Source organism: Syngnathus floridae, chromosome 15, assembly GCF_059516105.1.
Source record: "Syngnathus floridae isolate MCC-2025c chromosome 15, RoL_Sflo_1.0, whole genome shotgun sequence".
Classification (NCBI taxonomy): domain Eukaryota; kingdom Metazoa; phylum Chordata; class Actinopteri; order Syngnathiformes; family Syngnathidae; genus Syngnathus; species Syngnathus floridae.
Genome location: NC_142427.1, coordinates 5,754,649 through 5,770,768, shown reverse-complemented (window position 1 = coordinate 5,770,768; position 16,120 = coordinate 5,754,649). Strand labels below are relative to the sequence as shown.

General features: G+C 41.3%; 3 protein-coding genes and 1 long non-coding RNA gene across 8 annotated transcripts in view; 3 read left to right on the top strand and 1 right to left on the bottom strand.

Moving 5' to 3' along the window:
• The window catches only part of LOC148386058 (cationic amino acid transporter 2), a 49,734-nt gene extending 44,792 nt beyond the window's left edge, over window positions 1-4,942 (top strand). The window contains 11 exon segments of the mRNA XM_088399466.1: window positions 554-935; window positions 1,314-1,469; window positions 1,541-1,697; window positions 1,919-2,049; window positions 2,122-2,344; window positions 2,882-3,018; window positions 3,106-3,208; window positions 3,421-3,545; window positions 3,675-3,841; window positions 4,502-4,610; window positions 4,806-4,942. Coding sequence (XP_088255592.1) covers window positions 554-935; window positions 1,314-1,469; window positions 1,541-1,697; window positions 1,919-2,049; window positions 2,122-2,344; window positions 2,882-3,018; window positions 3,106-3,208; window positions 3,421-3,545; window positions 3,675-3,841; window positions 4,502-4,610; window positions 4,806-4,942 — 1,827 coding nt within the window.
• A 596-nt stretch (window positions 4,943-5,538) lies between these two features.
• Window positions 5,539-12,038, top strand: kif20a (kinesin family member 20A). 2 transcript variants are annotated; one of them, XM_088399357.1, is made up of 19 exons: window positions 5,539-5,792; window positions 6,339-6,483; window positions 6,659-6,784; window positions 6,855-6,974; window positions 7,091-7,229; window positions 7,346-7,521; window positions 7,607-7,706; window positions 7,788-8,000; window positions 8,163-8,274; window positions 8,351-8,425; window positions 8,548-8,691; window positions 8,829-8,997; window positions 9,090-9,221; window positions 9,528-9,622; window positions 9,704-9,806; window positions 9,892-10,087; window positions 10,369-10,454; window positions 10,532-10,669; window positions 11,418-12,038. In XM_088399357.1, exons 2-19 carry the CDS (start codon window positions 6,343-6,345, stop codon window positions 11,805-11,807), a joined length of 2,655 nt encoding a protein of 884 aa, XP_088255483.1. In that variant the 5' UTR covers window positions 5,539-5,792; window positions 6,339-6,342; the 3' UTR covers window positions 11,808-12,038. The 2 variants fall into 2 exon arrangements, with proteins under 2 accessions (XP_088255483.1, XP_088255484.1); XM_088399358.1 differs by lacking the exon at window positions 11,418-12,038 and adding an exon at window positions 11,276-11,413.
• On the bottom strand, window positions 11,844-15,897 carry cdc23 (CDC23 (cell division cycle 23, yeast, homolog)). The gene is made up of 16 exons (XM_088399374.1): window positions 15,730-15,897; window positions 15,313-15,385; window positions 15,076-15,213; window positions 14,956-14,998; window positions 14,791-14,896; window positions 14,475-14,607; window positions 14,213-14,390; window positions 13,936-14,033; window positions 13,773-13,854; window positions 13,537-13,690; window positions 13,350-13,469; window positions 13,190-13,265; window positions 13,050-13,111; window positions 12,693-12,771; window positions 12,430-12,549; window positions 11,844-12,341 (listed from the first exon to the last, which is right to left on the bottom strand). Exons 1-16 carry the CDS (start codon window positions 15,873-15,875, stop codon window positions 12,189-12,191), a joined length of 1,761 nt encoding a protein of 586 aa, XP_088255500.1. The 5' UTR covers window positions 15,876-15,897; the 3' UTR covers window positions 11,844-12,188.
• The window catches only part of LOC148386054 (uncharacterized), a 40,310-nt gene continuing 40,079 nt past the window's right edge, over window positions 15,890-16,120 (top strand). For all 4 annotated transcript variants that reach the window (XR_015863227.1, XR_015863228.1, XR_015863229.1 and 1 more), the window contains exon 1: window positions 15,890-16,078. This is a non-coding gene — a long non-coding RNA (uncharacterized LOC148386054). The remainder of the gene's footprint in view (window positions 16,079-16,120) is intronic.

The following is a 16,120-nucleotide window of genomic DNA, read 5'->3' as shown; positions in this document are numbered from 1 at the left end:
TAAATCAAGTTTAAAGTTTCGAATATTACCCTTATTATACATTTGAACTAGTGTGTGTCAAAATGTGTGGACTATTTATTGTCAGGAAAAACATTCAAGGGTGTGTAAATTTTTTATCATGCCATTAGGTTGATTGATCAACTCTGATCTAAAAATTTCATGTACGTACATCTAGTTATTTTGTCACAAATGGCTGACGATTTATTATTCAGTCTAATAATTACTATCAGAGCTGGGATTTTTTCTCAGGAGGAGCCAAGGATTTTTTTCTTAAGGGAGCCAACTTTTTTTTTTTAAGAAATCCCAAAATGTCTTTAAAAAAAAATGCTGATAAAGATTCAGTATGTGTTCTGCAGGAGCAGAGAAATGTGGGGAAATGATTTTGCAAAAATCACAAAATATCCAGAAATCAATTATCTGGGAGTGGCAGTGCCCCTCGGCCCTCCCTTTAGCTCTGCCACTTTTCATCACAGTCCTGGGCTGTGTAAATTTGTTTTGTATTTTAAATGCTTGTTTACTTGTTTCTCATGATCTTATACATCCTATATCATAGTGCTTCACTAGGATGTCTGGTGCAAAGATCCTGCGATTTCTCCAGAGCTTATCACGCAGGAAACCTCTTGAGCCTGAGGGAGAGGTGTCCAACTTCCGCCGCTGCCTGACGACCCTTGACCTTGTGGCTTTGGGAGTGGGCAGCACATTAGGGGCTGGCGTGTATGTGCTGTCCGGAGAGGTGGCCAGAACTGTGGCCGGGCCCAGTATCATCATCTCTTTCTTGATAGCGGCCATAGCCTCGGTCTTTGCAGGACTGTGCTATGCTGAATTTGGAGCTCGGGTTCCCAAGACCGGTTCTGCCTACCTCTACACCTATGTGACAGTGGGCGAGATATGGGCCTTTATCACTGGTTGGAACCTTCTCCTGTCTTATGTCATTGGTAAGTGCAGTCAGTCAATCAACCATCCATATAGTTGGCGATGAGAAAACGAAGCTTCAAATTTGTTTCATGAACCAGTTGTGTATTTTTTTATTTATCTCAATGGTACTGTTCAATCAACCATCCATATATTTGGCGATGAGAAATTGAAGCTTCAAAATTGGTTTCATGAACCAGTTTTGAATTTTTTTTAACTCATCTCGATGGTACTTATGGTTTAAAGAAAGTGGTTTAAGAAATAGCAAGTCAGTGTATTTTCAGCCCAATGTTAGCCAGAGATAAAATCAAAGTATACAATATTCTTAACAATGCAAGGTCATCCTAACGTTTATGAGATTTTTCTAAGAAACTATTTTGAAAAATATTTGTTGTATTTAGGAACATCAAGTGTGGCCAGAGCATGGAGTGGAACTTTTGATGACCTCATTGGAAATGTCATTGCCAATTCACTGGGAAAACAGGCTGCCATGGACATGCCAGGATTAGCTCCTTATCCAGACTTCTTTGCAGCTGGCCTCATTATTCTCTTGGCAGGCATGTTTTAACCGTAGTATCGATGGAAACCTCTTTAAACATTTCTCTTGACTGTGTGATTTTCCATCTAGGTATTCTTGCATTCGGTGTTAAAGAGTCTGCCATCGTGAACAAAATCTTTACAGCAGTCAACATTATAGTGTTGCTCTTTGTTATTCTCACTGGCTTCATAAAGGGAGATCGCAACAACTGGTACATTGATGAAGAATATCTACAAAGTTCACATGGGTATGCATCTTGCTTTTCAGCTTCTCTAAAATACTCCATGGATGACTGGACATAATATAAAAGCAGAGACAAAACTCAGAAATCTTGTGGGAGGTCTTCCCGCCATAGTTGGACCTATTGTAGCTGCACTTGTGTTACAATACTATATTTATTAGTTTACTTGCCTGTGTTTAATAATGTACTGTACATGACATTCATGGCTTCCATTCTTTATGCTACAGAAACATATCACTAAATGAAACCATGACTTTTGGAAATGGTGGATTTCTCCCTTTTGGCTTTGATGGAACATTGGCAGGAGCAGCGACTTGCTTTTACGCATTTGTCGGCTTTGACTGCATTGCAACAACAGGTAAAATGATAGTATGGTGCAAAATTTCACATTAGTGAAATTAAAATTCAATGTGTTCTCTTGTTTCTTTAGGAGAGGAGGTTCAGAACCCCCAGAAATCAATCCCACTTGGAATTGTGGCCTCCCTTCTCATTTGCTTCCTGGCTTATTTTGGCGTGTCCGCTGCCCTTACTTTAATGATGCCATACTATTTGCTCAGTGTTCATAGCCCACTCCCCGTGGCTTTTACATATGTGGGCTGGGACCCTGCGAAGTACGCCGTGGCAGTGGGATCTCTCTGTGCACTGTCAACAAGGTATGAACACAACGATCGTCTAAATTTCGCTCCAGTTGGTTGTTCATCTGTTTTCTTTTGTCAGCCAATAAGTGAATATTATAATTCATCCAAGTCATTTCATCCTCATTGAATCGATTGGAGCTGGACTGTTCTGGTTCAATCAGAACCAGAACCTGTGCCGAAATAGGCTTGGGGCATATTTCAAGCCAGGCCAATTGATTTTTGGGTATTTCCCTAATTTTTCCACCTGTCCCTCATAGGGAATGTATAATAAATATTTATCAGTTTTTTTTTTGTTTTTTTTAAATAATCTTCGAGGTTTGTAAAAAGAAATACCTATATATATTTTTGCGGACGCCCTGAGATGCCTCCCCAAGAAAAAAAAAAACCTAGGTCCGCCTGTGGGCCTTGCTTCATGAACTGAAGAAGCCTGCTCAGATGGGGGTCGAAAACATCTTTTAAGACAGCCAGAACAGTCCAGTTCAACTCACTGTTTATGAGGCGATCATGTTTTTTATTATTATTTGATCAAACCAGTTTTAATTTACACCCCAGCCTCTTGGGATCAATGTTTCCTATGCCCCGAGTGCTATTTGCAATGGCAAGGGATGGCCTTCTCTTCAGCCTTCTCAGCAAAATGAGTGAGAGACAAAGTCCTGTCATTGCTACTCTGGCTTCGGGTGTCGTCGCGGGTAACAACAACAACAACAACATTAACTAAAATCGCAAGTGTGAGACCTAATATTCTAATATACTCTCTTGTACTCATGATTTTGCAGCCATCATGGCATTATTATTTGACCTGAAGGCGCTGGTTGACATGATGTCCATTGGAACCCTGTTTGCCTACACCCTTGTTGCCATATGTATTCTCATTTTAAGGTAATTCAAGTGTTTTCAGGTTTGTTTGACTTTGCCTCACCTCTTCCCTAATGATTCTTGGAATGCATTGGGAAAAAGGAAGTGACTTTTGGGACCCCATGCAAAAAAATTATATGACCTAAAATGTTACCTTTTATAATCAGTATAGTTCAATTGTTTGAGTAATTGAATCAAATCCTATTTGTTCTTATAGTATGTCCTCACCTGTACAGATACCAAGTGGACATCACTGCTGACAACAAAGAAGAGCCATTTACAGTCAGTGGACTCTTTTTTCCTCATTCACAATGCACAGCACGGACATCAAAAAATGTGTCTGTTTTGACGGTTTGTATCAGTGAGTGCTCTATTTGTTCTGTTCTATCTATTTCTAGTTATATTCTATTATCTTACTCTGTTGTTTTTAAGGATGCTTATGACTGCTATTGTTGTCATTATTTAAGCTTACATTTTTCTCCCATCCCAGTATTTTTAGCAACTACCCTGAGTCTCGTCATATCCCAAGCTACGACCTCGCTGCAGTCTTCGGAGTGGTGGAGCGTGCTCTGTGTTGTTGCAGTCACAGCGATTCTGAGCCTCGTTGTTCTCATCATCTGGAGACAACCGCAGAGCACAACACGTGCTGCTTTTATGGCACGTTATCTTCATGAATCACAATATTTCACAATACAAGTTAAGATCACAAAGATGGTGCAATAATAGTTTCAATTAGTGAGTCACAGTGAACATAAAGTTTTCAGGCCAAAATAAATTTTAGACCTCCAGATACTGCAGCTCAAATTAACATGTGAACCAACTTTTCTGTGATAGGCAAAGCTTCTCGGTACTACCGTATTTTCCGGACTATAAGGCGCACTGAATTATAAGGCGCACCTTCAGTGAATGGCCCATTTTAAAACTTTGTCCTTATATAAGGCACACCGGACTATAAGGCGCACCATTAAGGCATCATGTCAGATTTTTAATCCAAATCAAATCATTCTCCATTTTATCTTTTTTATTTCAACTTCAGACGCAACAAATTACTTTATAAATAATAATAAAAATAAAGATCCATAGTCTTTTTGGTTCATGATTCATAGTCTTCAGCGGGCCACGTATGATTGATTTCATGACACAATGCTTCGGGCCAGTTTAAATTTAGGAATTTGGTCCATATATAAGGCGCACCGGACTATGAGGCACACTGTCGGCTTTTGAGAAAATTTTAGGTTTTTAGTTGCGCCTTATTGTCCGGAAAATACGGTACTGTGCTTTACTCTCTCACCGTTTTCTGTTCTTTTGCATACACAGGTTCCTTTTGTGCCGGTGCTTCCTATCTTGAGCACCTTGATCAATATTTACTTAATGGTTCAATTGGGATCAGACACATGGATACGCTATATGGTGTGGATGGCCATAGGTATGTGAAGATAGTGTAGCAGCACCAAACTGTCCCCACACTGATTTTTTTTCATTTTTCGTCGATATCTTTTATGTCTTTTAACCACACATAGACGTTATAGTGTGGGGACGGACGGTTCGGTGCTACTACAATAGACTTTAGTCTTCATCAGAATAGATGGTCAACATAACAGATTATTTTTCTGTCAAACAGGTTTAATCATCTACTTTGCTTATGGAGTTCAGCACAGCGTGCAGAAGCAAAGGCTCCAAAATTCACACAACCAACTCAGCATTCACTGAGTCACCTTTGTGGATGATGGTCCTGCACAAATTTTTTTGGTTCGTTGACTTGATACAAACAACGGATGAGCAATAGATCGAGGCCAGTATGATTACAAATACTAAAGATGGATCAATTTAAACTGACAGTGGGTTATTTAATCGTTTTGTTTTCTCAATCTATAAACATTTATATTGTAGAATGTTTTACAATCATGCAACGTACTGTATTGTTAAAATGAAATTGACTTGATGTGTAAAATAAAAAAGTTGGGATGAGTCATGTACGGGTTGTGAGAGGCGTACTCCCTAGATTTTGTATATTTTTAGAATGAAACAGCTACACGCCGTTGTAGTTAAGTTTCTGCTATCTCTAACACAAAATACAGCACAGCATGGTTATTTTAATAATTTGTAGGTGGACCAATTTGCCACACTTGACAAACACTATTTTATAGTTTGTCTCAATTATGAACTGGGTTTCATCTACACGTAATGAGTCTTCTGTCTTGTATGGTTAATTAAAACGCAGAACATTGTCAACATATGACTGGAACGTTTGTAACACGTGACTTGTTTGGGAAGGAATGTTTCATAGGCCCTACCTACAGAATTCGTATCAGCCAATCAGAGCAGAGCTTTATGATCAGTAGCCAATCAAGGAGTGGCCACACAGTTGGTGCCTTATTCAAACTCAAAGTTCCTACATTGCCTCCTGCTTTTCTAAGACGTTGTATGGAGATCGAACGGCAATCTTATTACTGAGTGTTTAGATTAACCCCAAAATTCAGGAGGTGATGTTCACGTTGATGTGATCGTTCATACTAGAAGATTATTTTGAATCTTGCCGGATTTAACGATTTTTACAGTTGCGACTGCTTCAAATCTTCGGAGCGCAAGTGTCCGTTTTGCAAACGAGGTAAGTTCACAACAACAAAGACAACTTAGCTATATGTATGCAAACTAAAACTTACTTAGATGTGGCATTGCATCAAATTATATTTTAAACCATGTTTTTCCCACCTGCATAGGATTTGACGATTTTATTTCACACATTTGTATCTTATTGTCATATACGTAGGAACTCCAGCTGAAAGTTGCTACCGAGGCAACACACAAAAACTGACATTTCAGCTAATTTTTGTAATTTGGGGAAGTAGCATTTTCTTTTTAACATATATTTCTCACGACGTGGGACAGGTTGGAGAAATCCTTCCTGTTGGGCAACTCAAGCAACACCCACACTGCAAAAGAATTGTCTCTCTTGACACACCCTTACGAATACTACCCTTGTAATGAGTTACATATTGTTCAAGTACGTTTAGTTACAATTTCAATGTACGTAGTATATAGTTGAGCAATTTGTTCTACAATGTGTGTGTCAGCAGGTAAGACAGACCCTCAATTGTTCAGGCACTGTTTTTGCATCCATATAACTTGACATACATTTTTGTCTTTGTAACAGGTCAATGGCGGGGTTTTTGTATTCGACCTGTACGTCCCCTTTTGATGACGGGGAAGATATGGCTGTGTTTGAGTCCACAGCAGCCGACTATAGAGGATCGGGCATGCCGCGTCTGCCTGAGCTCTCTCTCATATCACCGGGCCCCGTAAGTCTTTTACGTTGTCTTTAGTGCTTTCATTGTGTGGTTTGATTTCAATCTAAGTGGTTAAATGCAAAGTTTACCCCGATGCAGTTTACTAACTTGTTGAATAGGTTAATTATCAAACTGCTCGTGACAATAAATAAATCATGATATAAGTCCTGATGTATTCTTTTTTTAGGAATTGGCTTGGAAACCTGCAGTGATGAAGCAGGGAAGCGTTGACAAAAGTGACACAGAGAGGGTGAAAGTTTTCCTTCGCATTCGACCCCTCACAGAGGTCGAGAGAGAAAAGGGCGAGGACCAGGTCCAATTTTTGATCCATCTAATTTCTCAGTTATGACTGTGGTGCTTCTCTAAATGTGCCCTTCCTCCAGGAATGTGTGGAAGTACAAGATGAAGAGACTCTGCTACTCAGAGCTCCCAGCTGCTCGCAAAACATGAAGGTCGCCGAGAGGGGCATCTCCCCAAGCATGCACAAGTTCACTTTCACCAAGGTGAGAAGTAAACTGGACAAAATTGATTTATCGCTCAGACGTAGATGCTCTTGTACACGTCTAATAGGATCCAATACAAGATATATAACATGGTCCTGTTGATCTGTTTGTATAAGATTTGTGGACCAGAGACAACGCAGCAAAACTTTTATGAGTGCACCATGAAGGAGATGGTCAAAAGTGTTCTCCAGGGAGAGAACAGACTTCTCTATACATACGGTGTCACCAATTCGGGAAAGACTTACACTATTCAAGGTGAGAGGATGTTTTGCAATGAGCTATACTCAGCTCAAAATTTCCAACATTTATTATTTATCGGAGTGAGAATAAATCTTAAACTGTAACGGAATATGTTTACTGTTTCTTTGCAGGCAGAGGCCGCGATGCAGGCCTCCTACCCAGAGCTTTAGTGTCTCTATTTCAAAAACTGCAAGGTCGTCTGTATGGCGCTATGGACCTGAAGCCTGTCTTGTACCAGGACGTGAGACATCTGGAGCCCTCTGAGGTCAGGGTGGAAGAAATACGCAGAAACACCCTGCTCAAAGAGGTAAATACAACGGCCCCGGTGCAGGAAGTACAGTATGTCACTGATTAGCTGCACATATAAAATTATTCATTTTTGTGCGATACAGGATGAGAACCTGAATTCTTATGGAGGTGGCAACACGACAACGTGGGACAGCGGCGTTGGAGGACTTTCTTCTACCAGCCACATTGCTACCCAAATGGAAGGTAAGGAAGAAATATTCTGAAGTATTATACTCAAGTATAGTTTAAGGTAAATGCTTCAAGCATTACATGCTCGTTCTGCAGACTGCGAAAGTGTTTGTTTGGAGCCCGACGGCCTCTCACACAGCGGTGGAGGCGACCTTGAGAAAGGGCTGCAGTTCTCCATCTGGGTGTCCTTCTACGAGATCTACAATGAGTTCCTGTACGACTTGTTGGACGGCAGCCCCTCTCTGCAGCCGAGAAAGAGGATCACGCTGCGTCTGAGCGACGACAAACACGGCAATCCCTACGTGAAGGGTAATTGACAGCAATGCAAATAGGATGATGAGCATTATAAAGAGAGTTCTTTTTGGCTCTCATGATAGTGTGGTGCCAGTGTTGTGGTTAGGTTTGCTGTAGGATTTCCATATTTTTCTGAAAATGTAAATTAATCTTTACTGTGTCCGCTGTTTGTGTCAGGCCTCACGTGGGTTCAGGTCCGCAGTGCAGAGGAAGCTTGGAAGATTCTGAGAACCGGACAGCGTAACCAAAGTTTTGCCAGCACACATCTTAACCAAAACTCCAGTCGTAGGTAAGAAGCTTTCAAGTTATTTTAAGTGTTACTGTTATCGATGTTTTGAATTTAACCCTATCTCGCATTTTGTCAGCCATTGCATTTTCTCCATTCGAGTCCTGCACATCCGCCCAGATGCAGAATCGGGTCAGAACATGCACATCAGCGAGTAAGAGGACCACTTGAGACCATATTTGGGTGTCCTCCAATATTTCCTATTTGAAATGTATTTTTATTGGTCTTTTTGTCTAGTTGCTTTTACTCATTTGTTTTTTTGTGGGCTCCTTATAGATTGACGGTGTGTGATCTAGCCGGGTCGGAACGCTGTAAAGAGCAGCGCAGCGGCGAACGGATGAAGGAAGCAAACAACATAAACACCTCCCTCCTTACTCTCGGGCGTTGTATTGCTGCTCTGAGGCACAACCAGACCAACAAGTATGCACTCAACTATAATCTGTATGAATCAGTTTAGTTAACATTGTTACCGGCCATCTGTCAGGGCTTTTTTTTTTTAGTTGAATCAAAGATATCATCATTCTTTTTGCATTGAATGTATTGAAAAATATTTGCAGGTCACGACCACCTCAAGTGGTGCCCTTCAGAGACAGCAAGCTGACACGGGTGCTTCAGGGCTTCTTCTGTGGCAGAGGAACATCCAGCATGGTGGTCAACATTAACACGTGTGCCTCCATATATGATGAGACTCTCCAAGCTCTGAAGTTCTCGGCTATTGCATCCCAAGTAACCATCTACATTTGGACCATTTTTTTGTTTATTAGACCCAAACTGACGGCCACCTCCCCCCCCCCCCCCTTTTTTTTTTTCCTTTCTAGCTGCTTCATGTACCCGCCTCAAAAAACAGGGTGGCCAAAATCCTATCGCTGTTGCGTGAGCAAGCCAATGAGAATGATGCAGAAGATGAGTGCGATGGTGAAGATGTCGATACCACCGTGTTTAATCCACTGGTAAGGCATTGCATGAAGTCGGGGGACGCTTTTGAATCTTTACCGTCATACCAATCCATTAGACATTTTATGCCATGTTTCCGATGGATGTGTGTCAACAGGTAATATAAACTGAGCATTGTCTTTGTAAAGGTTGGCTTGTTTGGAGCATATACGTAGATTGTGTTGGTTGGCCTTTAAAACTGTCCTGTGGATGGGAATTGTTGACAATACTTAGTTTCACTTCTTCTACATAAAGTAATTATACAACTTTACAATATAGGCATCCCATTTGAACAAATGTGAATAATCATGTCTGCGCTGCAGGACACTGATGAAAAACAACGTCTAGAAGCTAAGGTGAGGGAGCAGGTTGTCACCGAGATGATGGAGGTCATTGACACAATGCAGGCCGATTTCAGGTGTGTTGAGGACATCACCGCATTCATTCATCCATTTATTTGTTTATTTGTTTTAATTTAACTTGTCTTCCTGACCCGTAGTGAGCTCTTAGAAGCACAGAAGGATCGACTTGAAAAGCGCTGCGAGGACAAAATACAAATCCTCCAGAAATATTTGAAGAGTTTCTACAGCAAAGAGTTAAAGGTGACTGTTGTAAACCTGCGCTGGGAGGATCTCTAACCTAAAGGTATCGAATGTGGGAATTCATTAACACCGTACTCTGACGTAGGAGCGTGATGAGCAGATTGAAGAATTGTCTGCCGCCCTGGATAGGAAGATGAGTAGTGAGGCAGATCCCAGCTCTTCACCCCAGACAGAATCTGAGCGGCCTCGGCGGTCCGAGCGCATCAGCTCCAAGAGAGAAAGCTCTCGACTGCAGGAAGAGCTTCAAATATGTCGTGCTCTGCTGCACACAAAGACGGAGGGTAGGTTCATTGTGCTCACCATAGACTAGTTGACCTAAGCAGCGTACACCGTACAAATTTGCATTTTAGTGTTTGCATTTAGTTTGAGTCAGGTCACGGGGACAACAGCAGCACTGCGCAAGCTTCTCCATATTTCCCAATGGTTACGTAGCAACTTAACATGAAGTAGCCTTGTGGGTTTCAAACTGATGATTTTCACAAAAACTTTATTTGAACACATTATTCAAGCACTAAAACAATGTTGCGTCACGTAAACAAATGACCATCCTCTGCTATTTCAGAGGTGTCGCGGCTGAAGAGCCAGCTCGAGGCACCGGGCTCAGCGGGCACCAACGCTGCCGCCCGCAAGCTGGAAGAGGGACAAAGGGTTCGGAGCCACGTCAGCTCAATTCACCATCACTGTTGTTCTCTGCCAACATTAATTTTTGCATCTGATTTCAACAGAACCTACGTCAGCTGCGCTCAGATTTACAGAAGCTCGGCTCAGACCTGCAGTCTGGCGAACGGGCCTGCTGCCGCTACACGAGTGGTGAAAAGCTGCGGCAGGCTTTGGCCGCGGCAGATGAAACGCTAATAAAACAGGTATTTTTTTCTTTTACAATACATTATCAATACAGTAATCACAGTTCAGATTTTTCTGTTGGGCATAATTGTTTTTGTTTTGGTAGCTGAAAAACATGTTTCAGAAAGTCAGTCCTAAAACATGGAATGAGTTATTTTGCTTTAATTATTGACACATTTTGAATATATTTTATGCTTTCTTATTGGATTAAAATTTTGAATATTTAAAAAGATGTTCAAATGTGTTAAGTGTGTGGGAGGGAACAGTCCGGAAAACAGTACAGTTATGCCTAGTTAAGGTTTATTATAAAACTAAATAAATATAAACAATTACGCATTGTATATTTTAAACAAACTTATCGTTGAGCTATTTTAACGCCAACTAGCATCAACATTGCAGTATTAAACATTTTTGAGCACTGGAACACAAATGGTGCAGCAATGTATTTACAATGCAGCCAGATTAATATTAGGGCCGTATTGATGAGCTGAGAGGAGTTGACAAGTCTGAATTTTTATTTTTTTTAATAATTGTATGTTATGCTTTCAGGAGTTCTCCAAGTAATTTCTGTTTTCTTTCCCCCCCTCTCTCTCTTAATTTCACTAACATCTTCCTTGCACAACCAGCTTTAAAACTAATTGATTTAACGGAACACCATCATGGGTTGAATTTTGTGTGCTCAAGCATGTGGAGGGTTTCCTGTCCTGACTCCTTTGGGTGACTACACTTCACTGCCCCATGTAACCCTGTTGACTCACTTCCTCTTAGGACCAGATCCTGGTGGAACTGCAGAACGGTCTGACACTTGTCAAGGCCGACTTGAGGCGCAAGGCTGAGACCCCGGTTCAAGCGCAGGCCGAGTCCCAGGTTCAGGGAGCCCAGCCTCTCCAGTTACCTCGCTTGGGCTTTGCCACACCGACTTCTTGCAAGAAGCGAGGATGTGGCACCGTGGCAGCCACTAACTCTGAGAACAAGCCTCCCCAGAAGAAGGCCTTCTACCACTCTTTGTTCCCCACTTGCACGCCAACGCGGAAATACAACACCCGCAATGCTGCTGATGCTAAGCTAACTCCTTACTCTCGGATCCTGAGGTCACGCCAGCAGTCGCCGCCTCCGAGCCCTGTCCCTTCTCTTCGCAGCCTACGTGGCAAGTACTGAAGCGGTTTACTTTAATGGGAGAAAATCTTGCATGCGTGTGGTTTTATTATTTTATTGGGTTTATGTCCAATACAGTTCTAATGTTCAGTCAAGTATGAAGCTTTGAAAAAAGTGTATTTACCAAGGGATGTGTGGGTTTAAACGAAAAATTTCACAAGTTCTTCATATGCTATGTAACAGCATATTGTATCAAAGTTTGTGTCTGTTTAAAAGTTCTTGAATGTGACAGAAGCGATTTTGTTTCTCTCATATTTCAGCACATTTTCAACACAGTACGTAACATCCGTTTTTTAAACAGCATCTCAGCTCTTAAACGTTTTCTCATCAATTTTTTTTAATGCAGTTTAAATAATCCTTGCAAAAAGGTCACAAATCCGAGCGTTAGGGAGTGAAGGAGATGACAGTGAGTGGGGACAGCCTCCTAACAGGTGTCGTGTTGTTGGAGAGCGGTGCAAACAGATCGCATGACGGAGTCTCCGTTTGATCTCTCACCTGAGAGATTTGCCTTAAGAGAGCTTTGCCTTCTTCTCGTGCCTGTAAGTATACATGGGATGGGATTAGCGTGCTCTGACATAAAATTACATTTCCAGACTGCTAAAAAAATCTGCACAATAACGCTCACATCATTGTAGTCACAGCAGCGCTGGGCACAGAGAGACGCCTCGTCGTACAGTTTGTTCTTGAAATAGTGCTGACCGAGGTATTTGAGGGCTGAGCTGACTTCAGTATGCTCCAACTGTTCCTGCGTGAATAACATTAATCGTAAAAAGAGTCATTGGAGCACCAGCTATTTCATAAACTTCAACTTTCCATAAAGGTTCTTCTTTCAACAGACCTGTAAATAGAGCATGGAGTTTACTTTAAAAAAAAAAAAAAACAACGTACCCTACAGGAGAAGACATCTTGGGTGTAAAGCATGTAAGTCTGGGCTGCCTCATCATTTTCATTCAGCTGTTCATGGAGCCTGAATGAAACAAATGTTCACATTTTGCCTTATGTTAACAATACTGTTAGATAAAACTGCTAAGCTTCATAGCAGTGACAATTACTAATAATTTATTCTCGTACTACAATTCTAATATACCCGTTAATTTGAAGCCCTTCTGACCTTACATCTGCAAAGCAAATGAGTAATTTTAATCTCAAATTTAAAAAAACATATTTTCCCACCTCAATGGAAACATAAATGCACAGTAACAAACTCACATTTATAGATGTAAAACAAGTGTCAGTGATACCTACTTTGCCAGTTTGAGTAACGCCATCTTCTCTACATCTCCGACAGAGTACGCCCTCCAGTAACACTAAAACGAAAACATAAACATGCGTTTCTTCTTGTACATAAGCAAGGAAAGAAAACTGTACTTTATATGGTAAACTACCTTCTTGGCTTCAGCGGTCTGGGATAATTTTTCATAGCTTTCACCCAGTGCAACCAACATGCGTGAATCATTGGGCCTGCAACCGCAACAAGTAGAGAATAGATCTTTATTGTCATGGAGATATTTCTTTTTCAACATTATACTACAGTCGGATACAAACCTGAGCTGGTGAGCCTTTCGATAATAGTAGAGACAGTAGAAAGGCATCTTGAGTATCTCATAAGTCTGACCTAAGCCGTACCAGGCTCGATAGTCCCGCTTGTTCACCTCAATGGCGTGTCTGATAGAGACAAACATACTCTCATATTCACCTGAATGTGATCACCAAAACACACGCGAGGACTGACCTGTAAGCTTGAATGGCGGCCGATGTATTCTTCATCTCCATGTACTCGTGGCCCATGAGGGTCCAGGCGCTCAGGCAGCGAGGGTTTAGTTTAAGGGCTCGCTGAAAATAGAGGGCCGCCTTTTCGTGCTGTGAGCGCAAGCTGTAGTAGTTACCTACCACAACAAACCAGTTAAAAAAAAATCTGATTGACTTGAAAACAACCGAGATGTTTTCTCACTTGTGACAAATACTTACCAATAACACAGCACGTCTCCACTCTGTACTTGTCAATCTCCACCAACGTGTGGGCTAAATAACTCAATTCTGGCTTCATTATCTGTGGAAGCACACGAAAGAAATGTTTACCTTCTTACAAACTGAAACAATGGCCTAAACTTCAGTCCTATAAAGGCCTCACTTTGACATAGAGCAGGTTGGAGAAAGTGTCCATGTTGTCAATGCGATAGGGATCGTTTTCTCTCAGCTTGTTGAACAGAGCCACTGCCTGGTCAATATCTGTAATTGTCAATGTTTAAAAAAAAAAAAAAAAAGAAGCAGCCCCAATGGAGAGCTTTAATTAGATTATTTTTCAAAATCCTTCAACCCAAGAAAGAATGCTAAAAAGAACTGTAGCCCAACATGAGAGAGTTGTTTCAGAGATGCTGGAAAGGAAAATATTTACAACTTGAAATAACCTCGAATGTTGTGGTAGGCGACGGCCATCTGTGAGATGATGTAAGTGCTCTTGGCGAAGCCGGCGTCCATGAGGTTCTGGTACTTCTGCAGCGCTTCCTTGATCATCTGCAGTTCCGTGTGCATGTGGGCCAAGAAGAAGTCCTTCATCCAGCAGTCAGCCAGAGACAGAGACTTTAGCTACAAGAGGACGAGATGACGGATTTTTAGATGCTTTGCACTTAGCTTGTGGCAGGACGAATCGTGTAAAAGTTAGCTTTGAACCATGTCAATGTTGGTGACAAGGTTGCTGAGCTCCAACCACGCCCCCCAGTGAAGAGGAAGTGCATGAATGGCCTCCACGAAAACCTCCACCGCTTCCTTTAGAAGATCCAGTTTCCGAAGCACCACTCCATATCTGCCAATTCACAGTAAGTGGATCAACATGTTAATTACGTACCTTCTGCCATCTAGTGGAAGAAATTTGTTTTCTTATGCCTGTCACTAAGTTGCTAGTGAAGATAGTTGATCAATTTTTCAAAATAATTTCACAAACTGCTTTACCCTACATCTGTTAAAAAAGTCTAAGACTATTTCTTACAAGTATAAGGCAAAACCATCCAACCCTCCAGCGCTGTGCTTCTTACTCAGCTCCACCCTTAGTTCTCGCAAAGCTTCATTGCGCACTTGACCCTTCTCCAGGGGACCTAAAAACAGGTATGTTAGCCTTTAGAGTTCAACACTTGCATTCTCTCTTAGTCCTTACCTAGGCTGTCAACTGTCTCATCATCTTTTTTTTTCTCACCAGACTGCAAACAAAAAAATGAATGCCTTCAGTTCAGCTGTGTAAAAATGTCAACCGGTTGAGCATTGACGCCAGTGTTACCAGATAACGTGAATACATGTAGAGAAAGTAAGCCTTCTGGCTGGTGCACCCCTTTAAAAAGTAGGCAGCACGGTCGTACTCTTTTAAATCAAAGTAGGATTTGGCCAGCGTGAGTGCATCGAGGTCTTGTATGTCATCCTGTAGGTGTAAGACAAGTAAGTTATTTTTACTTTTCTCAATTATTATTAATAGGTTTCTACTAAAGCCTTGGGAGAATTAAGTATTTACTGTACAAACCTCTGAAAAGGGATGTGGTAGTGGCATTGCATCTTTGGGAAGAGGATCCAGCGCAAAGGCCAACTCAGAAGCCCTAAATCATTCAGACAGAAAACATAGCATGCCACGGGGAATTATCAAATTTTACTTAATTTGTTAGGAAATTATTACTTATTTACAACAACAACGAATGATTGTATCGCTAAACTACTTTAACGTGTGTGGGATTCGTGCACTTCACCTCACAGGCAAGCAATTCAGTCAACACTCCGTGTGGTAGGATTGATTGTACGACGTATTTTATATGTAATGTATATAGGATGTTTAAAAAAAAAAGTAAATGCTAAAGTAGCTAACAGTGAAGTAAACAACAACACAGTAGCGTTGGGCAGGCAACAATTCGCCAGCGCACCGACAGTCACAAAATATCAATCTTACCACTTGGCACTATGTAAAAGTCCTCTTTCTTTACATAGCCATGTCACAGACAAGAGCTGCTTTTTGATTTGCACTAGGTCCCCAAACTCACTATGGAGCGCCGCCATGTTCATACTCGATAAAGAACGATCGCCATTGGTGGACATCGTCTGGTGTTTGTTCCGCCCCGTTATGTCGTCACTTCCGCTTTATCACACCCTTTCCTTTCGCTGCTTGTCCACAATTTTTATTTCTTAAGAATATTTTACTTTTAATGCATGGTAAAATTTTTATTTTCCTACTATTATATTATGACTAAATCCCACACTGGTTGGTCCGAGATGAGATACGAACCATCACACTCAGAACGGTAATGAATGCAATGCACACACTAATCACTGCTAAACACTAT